This window comes from Bidens hawaiensis, unplaced genomic scaffold (assembly GCF_021521415.1).
Source record: "Bidens hawaiensis isolate Kalapana, Puna unplaced genomic scaffold, B.hawaiensis_p1.1 tig00008893_1, whole genome shotgun sequence".
Classification (NCBI taxonomy): Eukaryota; Viridiplantae; Streptophyta; class Magnoliopsida; order Asterales; family Asteraceae; genus Bidens; species Bidens hawaiensis.
Window position 1 is genome coordinate 684,826 of NW_027491644.1, and position 21,996 is coordinate 706,821.

Consider the following 21,996-nt stretch of genomic DNA (forward strand, 5'->3'; position numbering starts at 1 on the left):
ACCTTCATCGACAAAGTTAAAAATAAAGAGAAAAGTGATAACATCAACAAGATCATGGCCAAGACGAAGAAAAAAAACACTAATAATAGCAATAGCAATAGTAGTATTAATTATAGTTGTTTACAAAAACAATCACAGAACGAACATTGGACGTTGGCTCGTAAGGTCGTTTCTGTGATCAACAAAACCAAAATGCGGTGAATTTGAAAATGACAACGGATTCTTCATGTTCTAAACAAGATTCTCCTTCAAAATCAAGATATGTTGTGGAATCTCAAAATTCAGGTGGTGTTTCTTCCCTTCTTCAAAGATGGAAAGGTTTGGCTGAAGACAAGAACTCCAACAATAATGATTCTGGACCAACATTTAAGGATAATAAAACCGACAACGCCTCACCAAGCTCTCCAACCAACTCTGATGCTAATTTGGAAATTGATAAAGAAAGTCTTTTAAGGCAGTTTTCATGTCCACTTCCGAGTAGAGATAGCAAGGCTTCAAATCCAGGTGCTGCAGAAAAGGAGAAGATTCGGGTGGTGGATATTATCAAGAAGCTGTCAAGAGAAGAAGAGTTGGCTGCATCTAATGTTGCTGGACAAGGAAACCAGTCATTGCCTCTTATTCGAACCAATTTACATCCTGAACAAATTGACAGAGAACCCAAAGGTATCAAGGGCGTTAAAGTTTCACGCCATTTGGTACGAGGAAGACATGCTTTCGATACTTTTCTTATGCAAATGGAGAAAGATAAGCATCGCGAGCTTAAATGGTTTGTGGAACATAAAGTGGTCTCAAACTTTAAACATCGAGGCCGTATCCAAGTACGTTTGTATTGAAATCTAAATAAATAGAGAATTGTATATTTTCCTTTTCAAAAGGTATGAAAAGCATACACATGTTTTAACGATATGTGACAAAAAGAAAACAACTATAATAACTTTTCTAATAACTAGATGAGAAAATCAACTATCATAACTACACAAATGCTATGATGATTATTTTTAACAAGTTCTAGGTTACAATTCTTCGAATTCGTTATGAATTTGATGTTCATAATCTTTAGGAGTTTCCTTTGTCTTCATATCTTTACAGTCTTTGCTTCGTTTTAAACTCCTGCGTCTTGGAGCTGAACCAAAACCAGAAGATAAAATACACAAGTTTCGCGTTCCAAAACCATTGGAATCCAATAAGGGCCAAGATATCATGGATATGAGGTAAACTTCCACTCCAGTTCAAATGGTAATCTCCCTAATATGAGGATGGGCATGTTGGGTAGTGTATCAAAATGAAATTGTTGACGTTTTTCTATTTTCTTTATAGGCGTTAATGCATTCGTTATAATTAAAAGGGTGGGATCTAGTACAAATAAAATTGACATACTAAACATACAAGTAACTAAAGTAATTACAGTTTTGACCTAGAGTAATTATATTATAAAATATAATATTGTGTAATAATAATTACTTAGTTCAAATATTATATTAGCATTAATAACTACTCTAGTGTTAGCATAATTGCTTTAGTTATTTGTATGCTTCTCATGATAAAAGTCATTTGAATTTGACTCAAACTCATAATTAAAACATCATATTCTTATATAATCTAAATTGTTTGAAAAAAACAAGCAATTTAGCTAAATTATCTTTTATGCAACTCGTCTAACGACTCTAGGATGAAACATGAACCCATACATATAAAACACAGAAAAATTTATCAAATGAAGTATCACTCAAACGTCTCAAAATAAATATTGACATTTTACGTTTCATAAACAAAAATTGATTGAATGCCGGATCACAAAGAAATACATGGACATTTTTGGGAACCGAATTCTCCACATGCTCTCTCGTGAACTACCTAAAAACATGTTAGGTTACATCTTTCAGCGAAATATGTCGGCCGCAAACATTCTTTTGGCCGAATACGCGGACCAAAAACATCTTCATTAAAAAAATATATTATTTACGAAAGGTGTGATACGCCGGCAACTTTTCAATATATGCCCACATGGTCAGTGTATGGCAAACTTGATGCACAAAGATGTGTACGTGCCATTTTCTAAGTGATCCTTTCAATCTATGTTTATTAGTAAAAACTAGGAAGTCAATGCTTATTTTAGTAAGTTTAAACAATTAAATGTTCATTATGATGAATTTACCTAAAATGTATCTAAACTACCACTATTTATATATAAAAACCTTGATATCAATTCAGATTTAAGGAAAGGTGTAACTCCAGAAATGAGAAAGGAGTAATGGAGTCAAGGAAAGACAAAAGAAATGATCAAAAGAACATCGCAAGTGAGGAATCTCTGGCCGCCACCTCCACCACCACTAAGGAGGTGGAAATTAAGACCAAGACCAAGACTACCACCAACAACAGGAAACAAGAATCACAATTAAAATCAGGGCCCATGGCTCCAAATCAATCAACACACGTTTCAACGGCTTCTTGTAAAGTTGCGGTGCACCAAGCCAAATTCGTAGATAGTTATTCCAGCCCCACTAAGATTAAGGAAGATGATCATTATAAGGATAATAATGATGATGATGATAATGACAACTTTTATGAAGATGAAGGTCAATTCATGTCAGCGAAAACCTCTTATGATCAAATTGAAAATAGGAATAGGAGGATGCAAGCATTAGAAAGCTTTAATGATTGGATGACAAGCGAGTACTCTCAAACACATAGTGAGTTGGATGAAAATGAGTCTTATGATATGCAGCTTTTCGACACAAACTATGATTGGATCAGCCACATTTCCCGTCCAAAAAGTGACTGGGAAGACATGAGACAAGCAAGGTACGAAGAGATGCTTGAAGATCAATCATCAGCTAATGGGGACATACAACGACTACTTGAAAGGCAAGTTATCCATTTTACATTTCTAGTTAATTACAGGTTAAGAGAAGGGAAAATCTTCAAAACGAATATTTGAGGGCCAACTTTCCTAAAAACAAATATTGCCATTTATATTTTCAAAGAAAATGTTGTTGAACAAACCACATAGAAAGCAACATGAATCTATTTTTGGCATGGGGTTCACCAAACGCTGATCACATTGACATGTTAAGATCTTGTCATGTGGCGATCTAAAGATCCACGCGGCACAGTTGGTGCCCAAATGTCGTAGCATGTCCCCATTTCATGATCTTAGTATATCCACGTGACCGGCGTGAAGTGTACTCGGTGTCTAGAGATACGTGTCACCTTCTATGCGGTTTTTCAGCAATCTTAAGTTATGTGCATTAAAAGACAGTGTTGGTTTTGAGAAGGTTGACTCATTTGGATGATTTTCCAACATAATTGTTCATCACAGTTAAGATCATGTAAGTTAATTATTTGGAATATTGCAAAGAGCCTTATATGTGCAAAAATTTTCTTTTTGCTGATGTAATTAAGTTGATTATGTTTTAAAAGTTGTGAAATTTTATGAATGGCAAAGTAGTGACTTATAATATCATCATATTCACGTAAAGATGAAAACACGAGCAACAATATATATTAACAATATATATTGATGATATATATCTAACAAAAACTACTTTCTTGTTTATATAGAAAAAATGTCTCGAGTTTTCTTGGGAGTAGTTTGCGTGACCTTATTGACCAACTAATGATGAGTCGGATCCAGCAATCACAAGCCCAAACAGAAAAACAGGATTTAGTAGTGATAAAGAAAGCAGAGTCTAGGAAAGAACTTGAACTACAAGATGGTTTAGTGGTAGCTGAAGATCATAGGAGCATAACCGAGATAAAGCGTAGTGAATATAATGAATATGTCGATCAAACATCATATTTAGAATGATCATGGAAACCTAATGATGTTGTTTGCAACTCTGAGACAACCGCTATGACATCTCCATCTGAACAACTACTACAGCATCTCCATCTGAGACAACCACCACAACATCTCCATTTATAGAAAAATCTTTTTCATTTAATCGGGCACATAACAATAGCATTCCTCGATCCTCTCCTGCCATCACTCATCAAACCATTGTGAGTTAATTATTGTTCCCACCCACATGTTTTTCTTCTATAGTTGTGCTCTTAATACAACATAAAAATGGAATAAAATTAAGTTTATGGTTGTCTTCGGATAGGAGATGGAACTCATATATGAAATGCGAGGACACATGGAACAACTCCATCATGAGATTACGGATCTACGAAAGTCAATAAAAAGTTGTCTTAACATGCAAGTCAAACTTCAACATTCTTTTAAGCAAAATGCTGGTGCAGCTGCATCTCATGCAGGTTAGAGGTCATCAAATTATTATACATTTCAACAAATCTTTGAATATTGGATTATATTCCTACATGTATGACTTTGAGCTGACCCTATGAGATGCTTGAGAGCTAGCATGACTTAAAGTAGTTGTTTATTAGAAAAGTGTTTGTAGTTAGCTAAAGGTTTACAAACATTTGGCCCGATGTTGTTCATGACAAAACATATGCGACGGGTATAAGGTACCCAATATTTGGATTATACTCTATAGTTTAGCCAGCACTCGAAAGTTAAGGGAAGAAAAGGTTAAGGTTGCGAATCCTTTTACATACTCTTGTTCAAGTTTGCACAATCTGACTTTTTTGTTCATATTTACTGTTCACTAGGTACAAATCATTCTTAAGCTCACGAGCAAACTCAGTTCCATGTTATTATGGTACACATATCTCTTTCAATGCGATATATTTATGTAGTCATCACAACGTTATGGAGTCCTTTAATTACATCATATCATGGCGTCCTTTAAATACATCATATCAGTATAAGTCGTCTAGGATACGCACTCCATGTAAGTATTTCTCCAGTTCATGCAGGAAATCATTAACAACCGTCACATCACATTTGCCAACAAACAAAGTTGGTTTTAGGTGTGTTCCTCGCTTATAGCAAAATGGTCATTGTTGCTACCTATTGTTAAGTGTGAGTGGAAATTGTGTAAAGTCAACAACAATCATTGGTCTTTATAAGTCTAATATAAGTAAAAGTCGATGCATAGTTGATGGTTTAAGCTGTGATATAAAGTTCTGGACCAAAAGTGTCTAGTTGCTGATAGATATGCGATTTCGTTCTTGGTTGTTCTTTGTAATTAGTTTTGTTCATAAATTCAATCGTTACTTTCCGTAAATTCTTTAACAATTGGTATCAGAGCTTCGACTCTCTATCTTGATTGAATTTCTGTAATCCTCTTGAAGATACAACCATGGTGTCTGGTATAAAGTTCGATATCAAAAGTCCAATGGGGAAGAATTACTTCAGTCTGCTGACAAGTTAAGATGTGAGCATTGTTAGTTCATTAGTGCTCTGTTGAAAGAACCTAACATGTCGAATACTTTGTCAAACAAGGAGAAGAAGGATATACTCAAGAAGGATCATAGTGCAATAATATTGAGTCTGGGAGATCGAGTTCTTCGGGAAGTATCCAAAGAATTAGCGGCAACCGGAGTTTGGTCAACACTTGAGTCATTATACATGACTAAGTCTTGTGAAATCGTCTGTACTCAAAGAAAATATGCTATACATTTCAAATAACCTCTGGTAAGTCAACTGAAGACCACATTGATGAATCAAAAAGATCATTCTTGATTTTGAAAACATTAAAGTGGAAATAGATGAACAGGATCAGGCCATCATCATCTTTTGTGCCTCATTACCAGGGTCATATGAGAATTTTGTTGCACCCTTATGTTTGGAAGGGAGATTTTGTCAATGGAAGATGTCGTGTCTGCTATGGATTTCTAGAATTGCATAAGAAGGGAAAGATTAGAGATAATGGGGTTGATGGGTTGTATGTTAGTGGCAAAGCAAAACAAAGAGTGTTCAAGGCTAAGAGAAATGCTGCAAGATCTAGGTTTAAGGGAAAGAGAAGGTGTAACAAAACAAAGAGGGTATAAGGCTAATAGAAATGCTGCAAGATCTACGTTTAAGGGAAAGAGAAGGTGTTTTGTTTGTAATTCAGATAAACACTTCAAAAGGTAATGTCCTTAATGGAACAAGAAGAAAGGTGAATTCAAACAGAACAAGAAGCATGACTGTTAGTCAGATGATAATTAAGATGGTTATGATAGTGCAAAGATGTATTTGTGTCTAACCAAGGTGAGTGATGAATGGGCATTAAACTTGGGTTGCTCTTATCATATGACTCCTAATAAGGCCTTATTTAAAGATTTGGTGTCAGAGAAGCAAGGAGTGGTTCAGTTAGGTGACAATAGGCCATGTCAGATTCAAGGTATTGGTTCAATTTCTTTTAAATCGAATAATGAATAAATAATAGATCTAAGTAATGTTTGATATGTCCTTGAGTTAAAGACAAACTTGATCTCTTTACACACCTTTAAACAAAAAGGTTGTCATGTTAGTTTAAGGGATGTAAAAGCCTAAGTATTTAGGGGCTCTATGGTTATTTTGTCTAGAACCAGGAAAGATAATAACATATATGTCTTACATGGACAAGTTATTATTGGTTCTTCATCTGTTGTAGATGGTAAAATAGTCAATTACACAATGTTATGGCATAAGAGATTGGGACTTATGAATGATATAGGCTTCACATAGTTAAATAATCAGGGTGTAATAGATAGTCTAAGTAATTGTGAGAATTGTTCATTGGGAAATGCCAAGAAGGTTAGATTATCTAAGGGTATCCATAGAACTAAGGGTATATAGATTACATTCATGCAGACTTATGGGGTCCTGCCAAAGTCCCATCCCTAGGTGGAGCTTCCTATTTCCTATCAATAATTGATTACTACTCTAGAAGGGTGTGAGTGTATATCATTAAGAATAAGTCTGCTACCTTTGGGAAGTTCAAAGAATGAAAGGTATTGGATGAAATTTAAACTAGAAAGAAGATGAAAAAGCTAAGAACAGACAATGGTTTGGAGCTTTGTAGTGGTGATATTAATGAGTTTTGCAAGAAACATTAATGACTGTTGCATACTTGGTCAATAGGCCATCGCCATCAACCATAGAAATGATGGTCCCTATGGAAAAATGGTATGGTTTGAAGACTGAGTATGATAACCTTAAAGTGTTTGGTTTCTTAGCTTTTTTTACTCACATATAAGCCAAGGAAAGTTAGAGCCTAGGGCTGGAAGATGCATCTTGTTGGGATATCCTGAAGGGGTAAAGGGGTATAGCTGTGGAGGTTAGAAGGTGGAAGTCCTAATATTGTGTTAAGCAAGAATGTTGAGTTTAAATAAGACATCATGTATATGGATGGAAAGGGTAAATCTGTCATTGATCAAAGTGTTGATCATGGGGTTCAAATTGAGGCGAAACTTTCTCAAAAAGAACCTAAAGATTCATTTATTACAACTAAACAAATGAAAGCTCAACTCATACCAGTGCAAGACAAGGTGCGACTACAAGCTGACCCAGAAGGAATATTGCCAAGCCCATAAGGGATGATATTTCAGCTTACGTGTCCATGTGACTGCTGAGGAAATTTCTAGTGGACCACTTACGTATCAGGAGGCTTTAATTTCATCTGATGTCAATAAGTGGGAAGAAGCTAATAAGGACGAGTTAACTAACTGAACAAGAATCATACTTGGAAACTAGTTAAGAAACTAAAAGCTTAAAAAGAGGTAGACTGCAAGTGGATTTTTAAGATCAAAGATGGGTTGCAGGTGAGGATTCAAGGTATAAGACTAAATTGGAAACCAAGGGATTCACACAGAGAGAAGGGGATAACTACAATGAGGTGTTTTCACCTGTAGTTAAACATGCTTCTATAAGGGTAATATTGTCCATCTCCATTGTTTCTAACTTAGAGTTTGAACAATTGGATGCTAAAATCGCATTCTTACATGGTGATCTTGAAGAAACTTTATACATGAGGCAACCACCAGGTTTTGAGTCAAACGTTTAAGGTGAGAAGGTTTGTTAGTTGTAGAAGTCCTTGAATGGGCTCAAACAGTCACCTAAACAATTGTACTTGAAGTTTGATGGGCATGTAAATACACATAGGTTTAAATGAAGCCAGTATGACACTTGTGTGTATTACAAGGAATATGGTGACATGAAGTTCATTTACTTGTTACTATATGTTTATAATATGCTAATTGCTTACAAAGATAAAGGGCTGATTGAAGAGACAAAAAAACTACGAATGGCTGCATTTGAAATGAAAGAGTTAGGGGAGGCAAAGAAGATTTTAGGCATGGAAATTCATAGAAAATTCATAGAGACAGAGCTACATGCTGATGTAGATGTTGTGCTTTAATGAACAAGTATTAAAAAGACTTAAATAATAATAACTAATGCGGGTAAGTAAGGTCTTCTCCACGAGGAGTCATTAGAAAGTGCAATTCATGTTCATTTTTCACTAATTTAATTAACTTACTAGACAAACGATGTCAAGCAATTTATGATTTAATTTGGTTGTAAACTATTAGAGAAAACGGTGGTAAACACTTAAGGTTCAGGTAATCGTAATACAATGAACTAACTGAATCAAATTTATACCAACTGGGCACTCACAAGACATAATTCGTTTGATAAGCAAATAATTACTAGACACATTAGTTTGGTTATGATGATTCACAGAACCTAATCTGACATAACTGGATGCGGTCTACCTAATTACCAGTTCGTTAATATAAAGCCTAGCATCTATCAATGGTTAATGGTAAACGGTTTAATAATGACAAGAACTTAATCCTAAATGTTGATGAACACAAACCAAGTAAAATTGATGATAAGCATAATCCTAGAAAAACAATTGTTTAACCAATTCAAACAAGCATTTAGATTCAATCAACCAAAAGATTAATTAAAACTGAATCCCAATACTGGTAACAATCATACAATGTTCAATTTATATGCAAACCCTACACCTGAATTGGTCACGAATGGTTTAACCTTGCCTGTACATCATGATTAACTCGATCATGGATCGGAATCTTGAATCCATGGATGAATTACCAATCGAGAGGTGTTAAGATGATGAAGAATGGCTCCAAAATCGTCCTTGGTGGCTTAGTTATGAAGATCTGTCGACCTAGGGTCTAAACGGCTTAAATATGAAAGAAAAACACTAAACGACTTTCCTCATCAGGCGTATCGTAAGCTATGGTAGGTCCAGCCTAAGCTATAGTAGACATTGCCCTTTTTAAAAATAGTCTCTGCCTTATGGTGTCATCTACGGCCAGACTCCACAGTAAACTACAGTGGATCTGTCGTAAGCTACAGTGGAGCCAAAACACAAATCTTCAACTTCCATTTTCTTGATACTCTTGCAACGTTCTGACCCCCTGTTGCTTCCTTCCACCCATAAATGGATTCTTCATGATCTTGAATGCTCTAAATTAGTTCCTTTAAGCTCTGAGCACCTGCACTAATAAAACTAATTAAAGTAATAATGTTAGATAGATATAAACAACTAAAACACACAATATTAGACAGTAAAAGTACATTATTTGACCCATGCATCACAAGTATTATCAAACTATCTCAAAATTCTTATTTTAAAAAGGTGTTAGTACCTATCATATGGAGAATAGTAAGTCTATTATAGCCCCTTTATCTATGAGTTTCAAATTATCTGGTTTAGATTGTCCTCAATCAAATGAAGAAAAGGGTAAATTGGTCAATGTGTCATATGAAATGCAGTGGGTAGCCTAATGTATTTGATGGTTTGCACTAGACCTGATATAGGCTATGCAGTTAATCTGGTTAGTGGGTTCTAAGTAATCCTGGCAAACAACATTTGGAATGTGTTAATTGGATTATGAGGTATGTAAGTGGCACCATCATGTAAGGTTGGTTTATAGTAATTGAAAAGGGTCAAATTAGTTTGTGCGGGGTTATGTTGATTCACACTTGTGTCAAAGATCTTGAAGGGAAGCTAAATTATAGGTTATGTGTTTACAGCGCCTAGTGGTATTGTTAGTTGGATGTTTACTTTACAACAGGTAGTTGCTCTATATACTATCAAAGTTGAGTTTGTTGCTCTAACAAAGGCAGTTAGGGAGTGTATTTGGTTAAAAGGTTTTATGTCTGAAATGGGCTTATCAGCGAATGATGGTTAGGTTTATTGTGACAATATGGGTGCTATTATGTTGTCTGAGCATCAGGTACTTCATGATAGGTCTAAACATATAAGTGTAAAGTTGCATTGGATAAGGGGATCCTAAGTTCAAAGGAAGTAAGGGTGGGCTATGTGAACACCAGAGATAATGCAACATATATGCTAACTAAAAGTGTTCAAGATTCTAAGTTTGTGCATTGTTTAAAGGTTCTGCACATTTCTTAAGAGTCAGGGACATTTCAGTTATTTTTAAATTTTTACTCAAAGGTGGAAAATGTTAAGTGTGGAAATTTTGCAAAGTCAACAATAGTTAATGGTCTTATAAGTCAAAATAAGTAAAGTCAATGCTTAGTTGATGGTTTAAGTTGTGATATTTTGGACCAAAAGTATCAACTTGTTGATAGTTGAAGTTTATGGCTCTACTTGAAGTCTACTTACAATATCAAGGGATATTTGTGTTACTTTGAAAGATTAGTAGTTAAGGACTGTTAGCAGCGGAAATTAGGGCTTGCATATAATTGGGCTTTTTCTCAATTAGGGTTAATTCATTCGATTTTTGTTTCTCTTTCAATCCTACATAACCAGTTCTTGTAAACAATAATCATTTGATTAGATATACTATTTCGTTCGTGATTGTTCTTCGTAATCAGTTTTGTTCATCAATTCCATCGTTAATTTCTGCAAATTCTTTAAAACCTCCGTTAAACATGGTCTTGTTGCACTTGCTAATTAACTTCGATTGTAATCCAATTTAGCTTCTATGACATTCATGGGACACGTCACTAAGTCTCTTTTGGTAACTTAGTAATCTCTCTTTGATCCTTGCTTCAAGTTGTTTCTTAGATCCACGAATGCAGTTCCCAACTATTTTTAGGAGTAACTAGTTTTTTTACCCGGCGCTTTGCGCAGGCCAAGTTGTTAAAACTCAAACGGCGGTAAAACCCAAGCATTGAGCTGGTAAGTCGGCGCTTCAGTCGGTTTTGGTGGTGTGCGTTATTGTACGGGAATTAAAACCAAATATAAAACAAAAAAATATTAAAATTGAGGTGGACCAATGTGGTAGCGTCGGTCGGTAAAACTCGAGCGTTGGTAAAACTCGACTGTTGTCGATCCCGGGCATTGAGGTAGTGAATCTAAAGGAATTCAGACGGTTTCTGTCACGTTTGTTATTATACCAGAACTAAAAAAAATAAAAAAATTGATGTTCAGACGGTTTCCTTATGCTCGTTACGGTTACTAAGCTAAAAAACAAAAACAAAATTTACGTACTAGTTCGGTGCTGTCAAGTGGCCCAATAGGACACTTATGGCACCAAACTTGTTATTTGTAATATAGTAATATTTGGCTTGGGACCCAATTTAGTCAGCCTTGTTTCCACATCCCTAACATGCTTCCGCAAAGACCTACCCTTTGATGCAACTTGACCTTAGCTCTTTTTCGAGAAGTTTTCAGCAATACTCTTCCCCATCTGTGGTGCGTTTACTATTTGAGGATACAATCTTGCCTGATTTGTTCATCATCCCAACTGAATTGGTGTGTTATGTTCGATATCCCAGTGAATTGAAGAAATTGTGGAGGAATGCAATATTTGAAAACCAAAGAAAGCTTTATTCCATTCTAATTACAATGTAAGCTATACATGGTAAACTTAGAATATATGAATGTGGATTGATCAAATGACCAACACCCCTATTTATAGTTCTTTGCCTAACTTGCTAGTTTGTCCTAGAATTTTCCTATCTAGACAATTCTGCAATGGTTTTAGCATGGTTTTTGTAGACTAATCCATGAAAGCTTGTCTAATCCAAGGAAAGATTAGGTGAAAATATCCAAGTCAATTAACAATTTTCCACATAATCATAAAGTCTCACAAATGCGCTAAAAAATTCTGAAACCCCGACTTGGAACTTTGGATTAAACTAGTCGTTAAATTACGAAATTTGTGAGCAAACTTTGGACATACATCGATCACCTGGTTCAATAATTGTGTTCTTGTTGTTTTATTAACTTACAAAATCATTGTGTTTTTGTAGTTTGTTTCTGTTAACTGTATGCCATCTTTTGTCACATGATGATTGCAGCTGCAGATCAAAGGAATGATAGGAAGCTATCAGGGATTGTCCAACATAATTGCTCTATTTGCTATGATGCGCAAGTCGATTCACTTCTATACAGGTACTTATTTGCTGTGTAAAGTTCTGTTAAGTGGTTTACTCCTATATAAATGGTCATACCGTCCAATTTTAGATGCGGCCATATGTGCACTTGCTTTAATTGTGCGATGGAGTTGAAACGCACTAGCGAGGAATGCCCGGTTTGTGAAGCTCCTATTTTGGATGTTGTGAAGGCAATGTGCTCATGAGAGTATGTTTGTATTATGTGACACATTTTATCTCATTGTAATGGTGCACATTAAAAAAAAAAGGGTTCTAAAGGGTTGCATCTCTTTTGCAGGGTCAATAATCAACAGACAATGTGTGTCTAAACGTTTACAAGCACATCCAACATGTAAAGTTGTACGTCCAACTTCGCTGGTTGATTCATTAATGGCACAATATACGTTTTGATTTTTATTATACTAGCTTATTTTCGTATTAGCAATACATGTTAGTTGTGGAACTAAATTTCGACAGAGGACGTTGCTAGATAGCTTAAGTACAAGGTATTGCACATAATGATTCTCTATGTTTAGTTTCAAATAGATTGAAACAAGAACAGTGCAAAATAGAAAACCGCCATTTAACATTAACAATCCAATACTCCAAAATGATAACAATTATCCACTACCAAATCTCGAATGGTCCTTGGCTTAATGATATCAAGTGTTAAAATTTTGTCAATATAATTTATAAATGGTGAGGGCTCAATTCTTGTAATGAACAAAGATTTAAACGGTTTGATACCCGTTTTGATTATATTATGATAATATTTTGGGTTTCTTTTTCGTTTGCTACATCAACTAAATTGAACCGAACAACTTTTGAAGCCTTTTTATTTTTATTTTCCGATTACCTTTTTTTTATTCTTTTTTAAATTTCTTTTGTGTTCTTTTCTTAAATAATTATTTAACTAACCAATTAACCGAGCACGTTATATTTTTTGGGTTTTATCTTTCAGTTGGTATCCGCCGTAGTGCGCTGATTTGGTAGCGTGAGTTCGGATGATGCATAATAGAAAAAACAACAAAACGAACACGATCGATACCCTTTTGTTATACTACGACTATATTTTTGGTGTTTCGCTTTTCGTTTGTTATAGCGGGTATATCGAAACGAAAAACCTTGCGCATGCTGTAATGAACAAAATTGAACCCGTTTTGATTATATTATGATAATATTTTGGGTTTCTTTTTCGTTTGCTACATCAACTAAATTGAACCGAACAACTTTTGAAGCCTTTTTATTTTTATTTTCCGATTACCTTTTTTTTATTCTTTTTTAAATTTCTTTTGTGTTCTTTTCTTAAATAATTATTTAACTAACCAATTAACCGAGCACGTTATATTTTTTGGGTTTTATCTTTCAGTTGGTATCCGCCGTAGTGCGCTGATTTGGTAGCGTGAGTTCGGATGATGCATAATAGAAAAAACAACAAAACGAACACGATCGATACCCTTTTGTTATACTACGACTATATTTTTGGTGTTTCGCTTTTCGTTTGTTATAGCGGGTATATCGAAACGAAAAACCTTGCGCATGCTGTAACGCGCGAGTTTAATCTCGCCAGCTTGTATAATTTATTCTTAATAGGATCTATTTGAGATATGTATTTTAAAAACTTCGTGCTTTTAAAAAAGGAAAAAAAACTTCTTACGGTTGATTGATATTGCGAGACAATAGTATTTTGTTATTTTCGACATGATTGCATTATTGGTACCTAGTAACAAACTAACAATAAATAACTCTACATTACCATTGTCACGCACCAAGTTATTCTCACAATTTTACACACTCATGACTGAACAAAACCTTGGAAAATAAAGCAATATTACAAATTTCATTTCAAACACTTTGAGCTTCTAAAAACGCCCTAAAATCGTCTCGAGCCTTGCATAAGCGAGGCGTGATGGGTGGTGACGGTTGTGTGGTCGTAGACGAAGTTGAAAACCGAACATGGCGACCCTCTTGCGATTTTCGTTCCACCAGTCCCCCTTTCGTCTTAAGGACTCCTTTCACACCACCTTTGTTAAACACGAAAGCAGAATTCATTGGCAAAGCATTATCACTTACACTTGTTCGTATAAGTTCTAGTGGAAGATCAAAGTAGAGAGTAGACGTATGATCATCGTCACTATGAATCGCAGACGACCTCCATGATCCACACTCAAATTTCTCTAGTGAAATTCTGTTTGAAACTACTTGTGATGGTCTTGATGCTTGTGGTTCCACTCTTCTTGCTCTTCCCGGTTTACCCTTTCCAAAACCGGGCAAGAATAAGCAAAGGGCTCTGCATTTGAAGTCCATTTCATTATTGTTTTTAACTTCGTTCACCAGGTTTGTAGTATCCGTCGGTGATACTCCTTTGCTTAATAGTGTTTTGTTACTATGCTTTTTGGAAGATTTATTTTCCGCGGTGTTATTAAGATTTGCCCAGAGATCAAAACCACCGTAGGGTACGGAAGACGTTGTTCACCGCCTGATTTGCTTCGTTGAAGGTGACTATCAGAAGCACAAGTGAGAGGAGAGTGAGACCGAGATAGTGACCGTGAGGCACCGATGCGAGGTGAGTTGGGTAGTGAGTTGGTAAGGAACTTGTAGTTGGTGGGCAACAAAGGCAATGGTTTCATGGATGCCGGATCAATAGAAACATTTTTTTCTATGTGTGAGCTCTCATTGATCAGCATCTTGATGAACCCTAAATTGTTTGATATTTTCAACCAATGATGAGTTGCAAGTGATGAATGGATGTATGTATATGTAGACATACATGTACGTGTGTATATCTATATTTGGCCTGTGTAGTTAATTGTTTTATGATGGCTTTAGATGAGCTCAATAGTCAATAGTGATGCCCATGTTTTCACTTGTCGACAACATTAATAATAAAAATGAAGTCAAAGAGATTACTTGTTTGCACGTACAAACTACAACGTGGTAAGCTTCTATATTCCTACCTAATATGTATTTTATAATCCAAATAGATATTTTAAGTAAATATTTAGCAATTGTTTATAAACTTCTGTTTGCTTCCAAGTTGACATAACAAGCTCCTTCACGACGTGTTTTGAAGTTGGACGTAGAAGTCACAATAGAATGTTTACATGGTGATCGGCTTTTATATTCCGCGGATGAACAGTCCGACACAACGATTCACCAAATCATAAAACCTTATGCATTCTTTTCTTGTAGAACGTTTTGCTAAATTACAAAAGTTACGCTAGGAACATTCTACTAAATATAATAGTCACTTAAACATACTTTGCAAATAGCATACTTGGCTCTAAACATTAAATCAAACTTGTATCAAACAATTAAGGCTAACAAATAAATTTGAAACAGTTTAGATATGATGGAATATATTGCATAGATCTGATATATATATAATTAAGATTTACTACAATTATTTTAATTATATTAAGAAGTTATGATTGGATTATTACATCTTTAGTAGTTGAAAGGGACTAGGCATCTATGATGGTGTTAGGGTGATCTTTTATACCATCTCCAATGCTATGTATCTCTCAGTCTCCTTTCCCGAATCCACATCAGAATCACCAGCCTTCTTATGATCTTCCTCCTACTAGTCGAAATTCATTAACCCTCACTTCATGCCACTTAGGACAGCTCGTCTCCCCTGTAGCTTTCATGTTCTCAAATTAATTATTTTGGTATATTTCTGAATTGTGTAGAATTTATTTTATGACTAAAGTAACTCGTGCATAACAAAATCAATAATCAAATAAGATAGAAAATGTTATTCAAAGAACAAGATTTTCTATTATGTGATAATTAGAAGTACGAATCAAATATTAAAATTAGATATGATAACCCATTTATATAGGTAATGAATCATTGGAAAGTTATGAAATGTCGCAACTTTTAATAAACAGTTATGGTAGTTAAAGTGTAATCGCTATAATTACATCACGAGGAAAACATCTCATGAACTTCATTTAGTAGCAACTCTTTGCTACCAAAGTTCAAAGATCCTACCAAACTAAATGATGCTACTGGATCTCATTAATTTTCAACCGAGCAACAAAGTTGTTGACGCTTAAACTAAATTGCTATCGTAAAACAAAATTGTCAGCTAGTTGTAGCAACTTGCTACTTAAGTCTAGCAACTTTAATTTCAAGAACACTTTTTATGCATTTTTGTGCCATGTGCGACCCCAAAGAAATCATCAATACGCCTTTGCTCCTGAAGTTGTTGAGAACAAAAACCCAAAAAGATGATTAAGGCATGGAGATATAGAGGGGGCCAATACAATCGCTAGCTAAGGTATGAAAGTCCTAATTCACATGGGCCAATACAATCGCTAGTTCTAGGTTCATTAATTATTAACGCATGGAGTGGCCGTTAAAATAATGATAAACATGCGGGCATGTGTTAGAGTACCGATTCAAATAGCCCCACACAAAAGGACTTCGTGATCCTTGACGAGCACAATACTTATGGTGGTTTTGGATACCGCCAAGTATAAGGATAACGGCTCATTGTTTTCTGGCATCATCAACAATGGTGCCGAGGATAGATATGTCTTCAATTCTTAGATTGCTTTCTCGTGTTGCTCATTCCATTTGAATTTTTTATTCTTTCTCAGGATATCATAAAACTCTTTGCATCTTTCTGAGAATCTTGAGATAAATCTGTTAAGTGCTGTCACTCTTCCTGTTAATCTTTGAGCATCCTTGATGTTTGCTGGAGATTTGATGTTGAGAATTGCTTTGATTTGTTCTGGACTCCCTTCGATCCCTCTCTTACGCTGCATTCTTGAGTTTTTTATTTAAGGGTTTGGAAAGAAAAAAAGATAAGAAAATTTTTCTTTTTTTATTCTTGAGTTTTTTTTAAAAGAAAAAAAAAGAGAATGAGAAGAAAAAGTTGGGGCTTTTTCCTCCAAAACTTTCAGTCAAATATGGCGTGATTGTAAAGGAAAAGTTTATAGCCCATTACAATATTACTAATTTACCCTATCTCAATTCTCATGGTTGTTGTTGCTATGAGGACATAATTGTAAAGTTACATTTTTTTCCTATCTTTTCCTTCCGATGTAACTCAAGAATGTAATTACTACTTTATTTTCTTTTATTTTCTTTTATTTTAACTCGAGAATTTCTTTTAAGTATATATTTTTTTTTCTTTTCTTCCCATATCCAATCTTATCATTTCTTTTACTTATATTTTAAACCTGAGAATGCAGTGTTAGTGACCATATATCACAAGAATTTTCCTGCCTCGACACCAAAATTGCACTTTGAAGGATTAAGCTCATGTTGAATTTGTCTAGGATATCAAATGCTTTCTGAAGATCCTTCGGATGATCCTTAGCTTTTTTGGATTTAACCATCATATAATCAATACAAACCTCCACCTTGTCCCTCACACTACAAAGAAACGCCATACAATACAAAAAGTTATACTAAAAATAAAAAAAGTGCCATTAAAAGCACCTTTAAGAATGTACGGCACACAATAAAAGTTTCACTGGAAGTGGTGTCACTAAAACCTTTTAGTGTCACTTTTTTGATGCGTCACACAAAGTTTTTGGCTTTTAATGACACTATTTTTTTTTTTGACATAATATAGAAAAAAGACTTTTGAGGCACAATTTTTGTGACCTTAAAAAGTAATTCTAGTTACATATTCGTACTACTTTTAGTGAGATTTTATTTTTGCCACAATCTAAAAAAAAAAAACTTTTGTGACACAAGTTTTGTGTTAGTAAAATCGTTTCTATTTAAATATATTTATTTTGTTTAGTGGCGCATAATTTTGTTACACAAATCACAACATTTACAATATAAAATATAAAATAAAGTTCGGTGAACGTAAAAATCATAGTATTATAGCTTCAATAATAAGTTTAAAAAAACATTTTTCAAGAAAAATCGTGTAATAAGTAATATATTCCAAATTTCAAATGTTTACACAATAAATCTAAATCTAAATATACTTTTGGCTGACAATTTCACTTTAATAGAATATTTCCAAATGTTTTTTTTTTCAATTGTCCAAAGCTTCTCATGATTTGTGCCCTTCCATCATCAACATATAAACATGTATAAGAAAATGGTCCAAACACCTAACAATTAGGCCAAAAAAAAAACAACAGATAATGTGTGGCTATATATTTATAATTGCCCGAATACCTATATATAGAAAAAAAAACATATTGTCTTAACTCTTATATCAACAAAAATTTAAAGATCAATTATCCAAACGTCTTTCTTGCCCTGTAAAGTTTTAGATGATAAATTCCATATGAAGATTACAACAACATAATCATATATTCATTTAATATCGCAAAATAGTTTAAAAAAAAGTAACAAGTTAAGAGTAATTACCATTATCATTATGAATTCTTGAAGATATTTCATCAATTGATGAAGAATTATTATGGGCCATCGAACGGACCTAAAAGGTATAAATGAAACAAATGCTAGTACATAAACACGTAATATTATATAAAAGAACACATAATGGTTCACGAATGTAATTACCTGTATGTTCATATTGCTCATAACCGAAGACAAGTTTGCATTGGGAATATGTTCTTGGATGATGGCAGCCATAGCACTAACTCACTCTTTAGCTGATCTATAGTTTTTGAGTCTGTCGAAGAAGCCCCATTACTTTTTGTTGCTGGCATCCTTCCAACAAATCGAACATATCCTCTTTTCTCCGGGCCTTTAACTCTTGAGTAGTCATCCTTTGTAAAATCAATAGGATCATCAAGTGTGATTGTAGAATTATTTGAGATATCTTTTAATGAAGCATAAACACATAACCAAATAGGTAATCATAAATTAAATAAAACACACCCATGATATATAATAATATTAAATTATACATTACCACAACGTGAGCAGCTTTATCATCAACAATAGTTCCATCTTTACTGGTGTGAATTTTTATATATAACTCTCCTCTTGTTGGATATAACCATTATTCTTTGTTGCATGTAATTTATGTCTAATGGTTAGTAAAAGCGAAATAAAAACCCAAAAATACAATAATAAATGTCAAAAATAGTATGAATAATACCATTTCATGACCAAGTCTAGCAAACGAATTTGTCTCACTAACATGAGGCTCCTTCATCTTTGAGTGGCTCAATCTTTTAACATCACATTTTCTCTATTGTAAATGGTATATAAAAGCACAACGAGGTTGTTGGTATTAGCCAATACAGTACCATAAGCAACCCGACCCGATTAAAAAAATGCCTAATTTACTAAAACCTGATTACCCTTATTTCAAATGGTTATCAGATAGTTTTTAACCCGACTTGATTAACCCAAAACCCTGAATAAATTACCCGAATAGTATATATTGTATAAGAAATCAAAGTTACATGTTGTTACCTGAAATTCCGGAGTGAACCAACTAGAAACAAGTTTTTTAAACTGAGTTGCATTCTATCCTTTGTCATTTTTAACTTCTTGTGACATAATTTTCTCAACGGTAAGACTTGGATCATAAGCACGGGCCTTTAACGACCATTTCCACGCTTTCCATTTTCTTCCCATGCTATATAAGATCCACTTTTTAATCTGATCTGTTTCATTAGGATGAATTGCAAATTTAGACTGCAAACAAAAATCCCATTCAGTAGCCTTCACAAAAAGTTATCAATCTTAGTAAACAATAGGTAAACATAGACTACAAGTTCGGAAAATTTTATATATTATCACACACCTTAACAAGTGAATACATGTCTTCTTTGTTTTGGATGGGAACCTTTCTCCAGTCAGAATATTCTATGGATACATGATCAGACATCCTCACAAGCGTCCCAAAGAATTGAACTAATTCATTACCTTCATCCCCAACAGGTATTCCAAACCTGTTGAATGTGACAACTATTCTTTTCGTAATATCCATCTTCCAAGTTTTAGCCTTTTGTGTATCGCCTCTAACATTTTAAGGAGCACCTAACAAGTTTAAAATAAATACAAAAACAATTTATTATAGTTGGAAAATATCTGCTTTCCTTTTGTATCTTATATATCATTACAAATTGTCTAAAGTTTTACCTTGTATTTCATTAGTTTGATGACCTTGAGTTTCAAAATCTGGTGGTCTTCAACATGGTCGTTGTCAATATGGTCTTCAATATGCTCACTAGAGATGATAGAAGTGATACGTAGCCTCTTACGCCTACATATACTATTACCTTTTGCATAAGAACATGATGCTTTTTGTTTTTCATGGCCTTGTAACTGGTCCTCATCTTCTAAACAATCGTGATCTGCCATTTGTATCTCATGTTGATTATTTGGATGTATCGTATCATTCATGTTCTCACACTCATTAGCTTCCATATCCACTCCATTACCTTATTAAAACATATAAAAGTAAATTAATATAAAGGATACTTTTAAGTTCTAATTGAATATACTTTAATATTACCCAAATGATACCTTGGGAAACATTTGGAGCAACCACCCGGCTTAGGCTCGTTAGATTAGCGACCCTATTCATGGACATTGGTGGAAGATATTATCGACGGTGTTGCCATAACAAATTTATCTTTCATTAGCAATCATTTGTATATCAAATAAATGAAATGAAAAAAGTTATGATAATCTAATTATCTTTTTGGATAGTTTACAATGTTTTTAATCCTAGATCTCTTAGTCTTTATTGGTTCTCATGAAACCTTATTTTTCTTATTTTCTAATACTCGTTATCTTTCTCAGTTAAAATTTGATTTTTCTTGTTATTTTTTGCCATTCGACCTAATCAAAGTCAAAACCCAACCAACGGGGATAGTTAAATTAGCTATATAGACAAGGGATGAGCAAAAATTGGTATGGTACCGATTAGTACCTGTACCGAACCAGTACAGGTACCGAAATCGGTACCGATTTGGTACCGTCGGTACCGAATCTGTACCAAGGTTTTGAGTTTTCGGGACCGGTACAGTATGGTACCGGTATTTCCTGAATTTTACCTTAAATATCGGTACCGTACCGAACATTTCGGTACTGGTACCGGTACCAAAAATTTGCGATTTTTGGGATCGGGATTTTCGGTACCGGTACGGTATCGAGCTCATCCCTAATATAGAGTAAATTGTTACCGGGTTACGAGTTGATTAATGTTTTCGAATGGGTTAATTAATATAAATGCACTTGTGTTATATATCGGTAAATGCATATGAATAAACCAAATATATTTAAGCATTGTGTTATGGTTGTAACATTTTATTAGTTAACGTAAAAACAAACATGTGTAGCGTATTCACCTGTGAACACATTATTATTATTATTATTATTATTATTATTATTAGAAGCTAAAGAGTTATATATATCAAACGCATGCACCCGATACACAGTAGACACCACTATGCAACATATCATATTCTGACCTGACATGTTTTTTTTTTACTACGACTGCCAAAATATAATACGCAATATAAAACAAATACATTATGACCTATGGATGATAATGAAATACAAACTCATAGTCGTGTTCTAAAAAGGCAAATAGGCAACCTATAGCACCTTACTGTCAGTGGCGGACCCAGGATTTTTTGCCAATGGGGTCCCATATTTTCGGTGTTCAAATTTTTCGGGTCGGTCGTTGTTCAGGTCGGGTCGAGGCGAAGAACATAATAAAAAACAATATCATAATAAAACTTTCTTTTCAATCATCACTACCTGAACGGGTCAAAATGGGTCGGGTTGACACATAAACACTTTGTTTTCCCTTTCTTAAACATTTTTGAGATAGAACCTAGATCCACCCTTTCATAAGCATGTGTTGAAAACCATTAACTTAAACTAGTGAA

The 21,996-nt window shown here is 34.3% G+C and overlaps 2 protein-coding genes across 2 annotated transcripts; one reads left to right on the forward strand and one right to left on the reverse strand.

Annotated features, from left to right (window-relative positions):
- The first annotated feature begins 209 nt into the window (after positions 1-209).
- On the forward strand, positions 210-12,402 carry LOC143530307 (uncharacterized). Its single transcript, XM_077025873.1, has 7 exons — positions 210-818; positions 1,090-1,211; positions 2,212-2,865; positions 3,562-3,724; positions 4,107-4,260; positions 12,122-12,215; positions 12,288-12,402. Exons 1-7 carry the CDS (start codon positions 210-212, stop codon positions 12,400-12,402), a joined length of 1,911 nt encoding a protein of 636 aa, XP_076881988.1.
- A 1,639-nt stretch (positions 12,403-14,041) lies between these two features.
- On the reverse strand, positions 14,042-14,503 carry LOC143530308 (uncharacterized). The gene has a single exon (XM_077025874.1). It carries the CDS (start codon positions 14,501-14,503, stop codon positions 14,042-14,044), a length of 462 nt encoding a protein of 153 aa, XP_076881989.1.
- Positions 14,504-21,996: the final 7,493 nt, after the last annotated feature.

Excerpts from the sequence above, each read along its gene's own strand:
- LOC143530308 (XM_077025874.1), bottom strand. The coding sequence starts at position 14,503 with ATGGACTTCAAATGCAGAGCCCTTTGCTTATTCTTGCCCGGTTTTGGA.
- LOC143530307 (XM_077025873.1), top strand. The coding sequence starts at position 210 with ATGACAACGGATTCTTCATGTTCTAAACAAGATTCTCCTTCAAAATCA. Across the intron at positions 4,261-12,121 it reads TGCAGCTGCATCTCATGCAG|CTGCAGATCAAAGGAATGAT; the intron begins GTTAGAGGTCAT and ends TGATGATTGCAG. Across the intron at positions 12,216-12,287 it reads GTCGATTCACTTCTATACAG|ATGCGGCCATATGTGCACTT; the intron begins GTACTTATTTGC and ends GTCCAATTTTAG.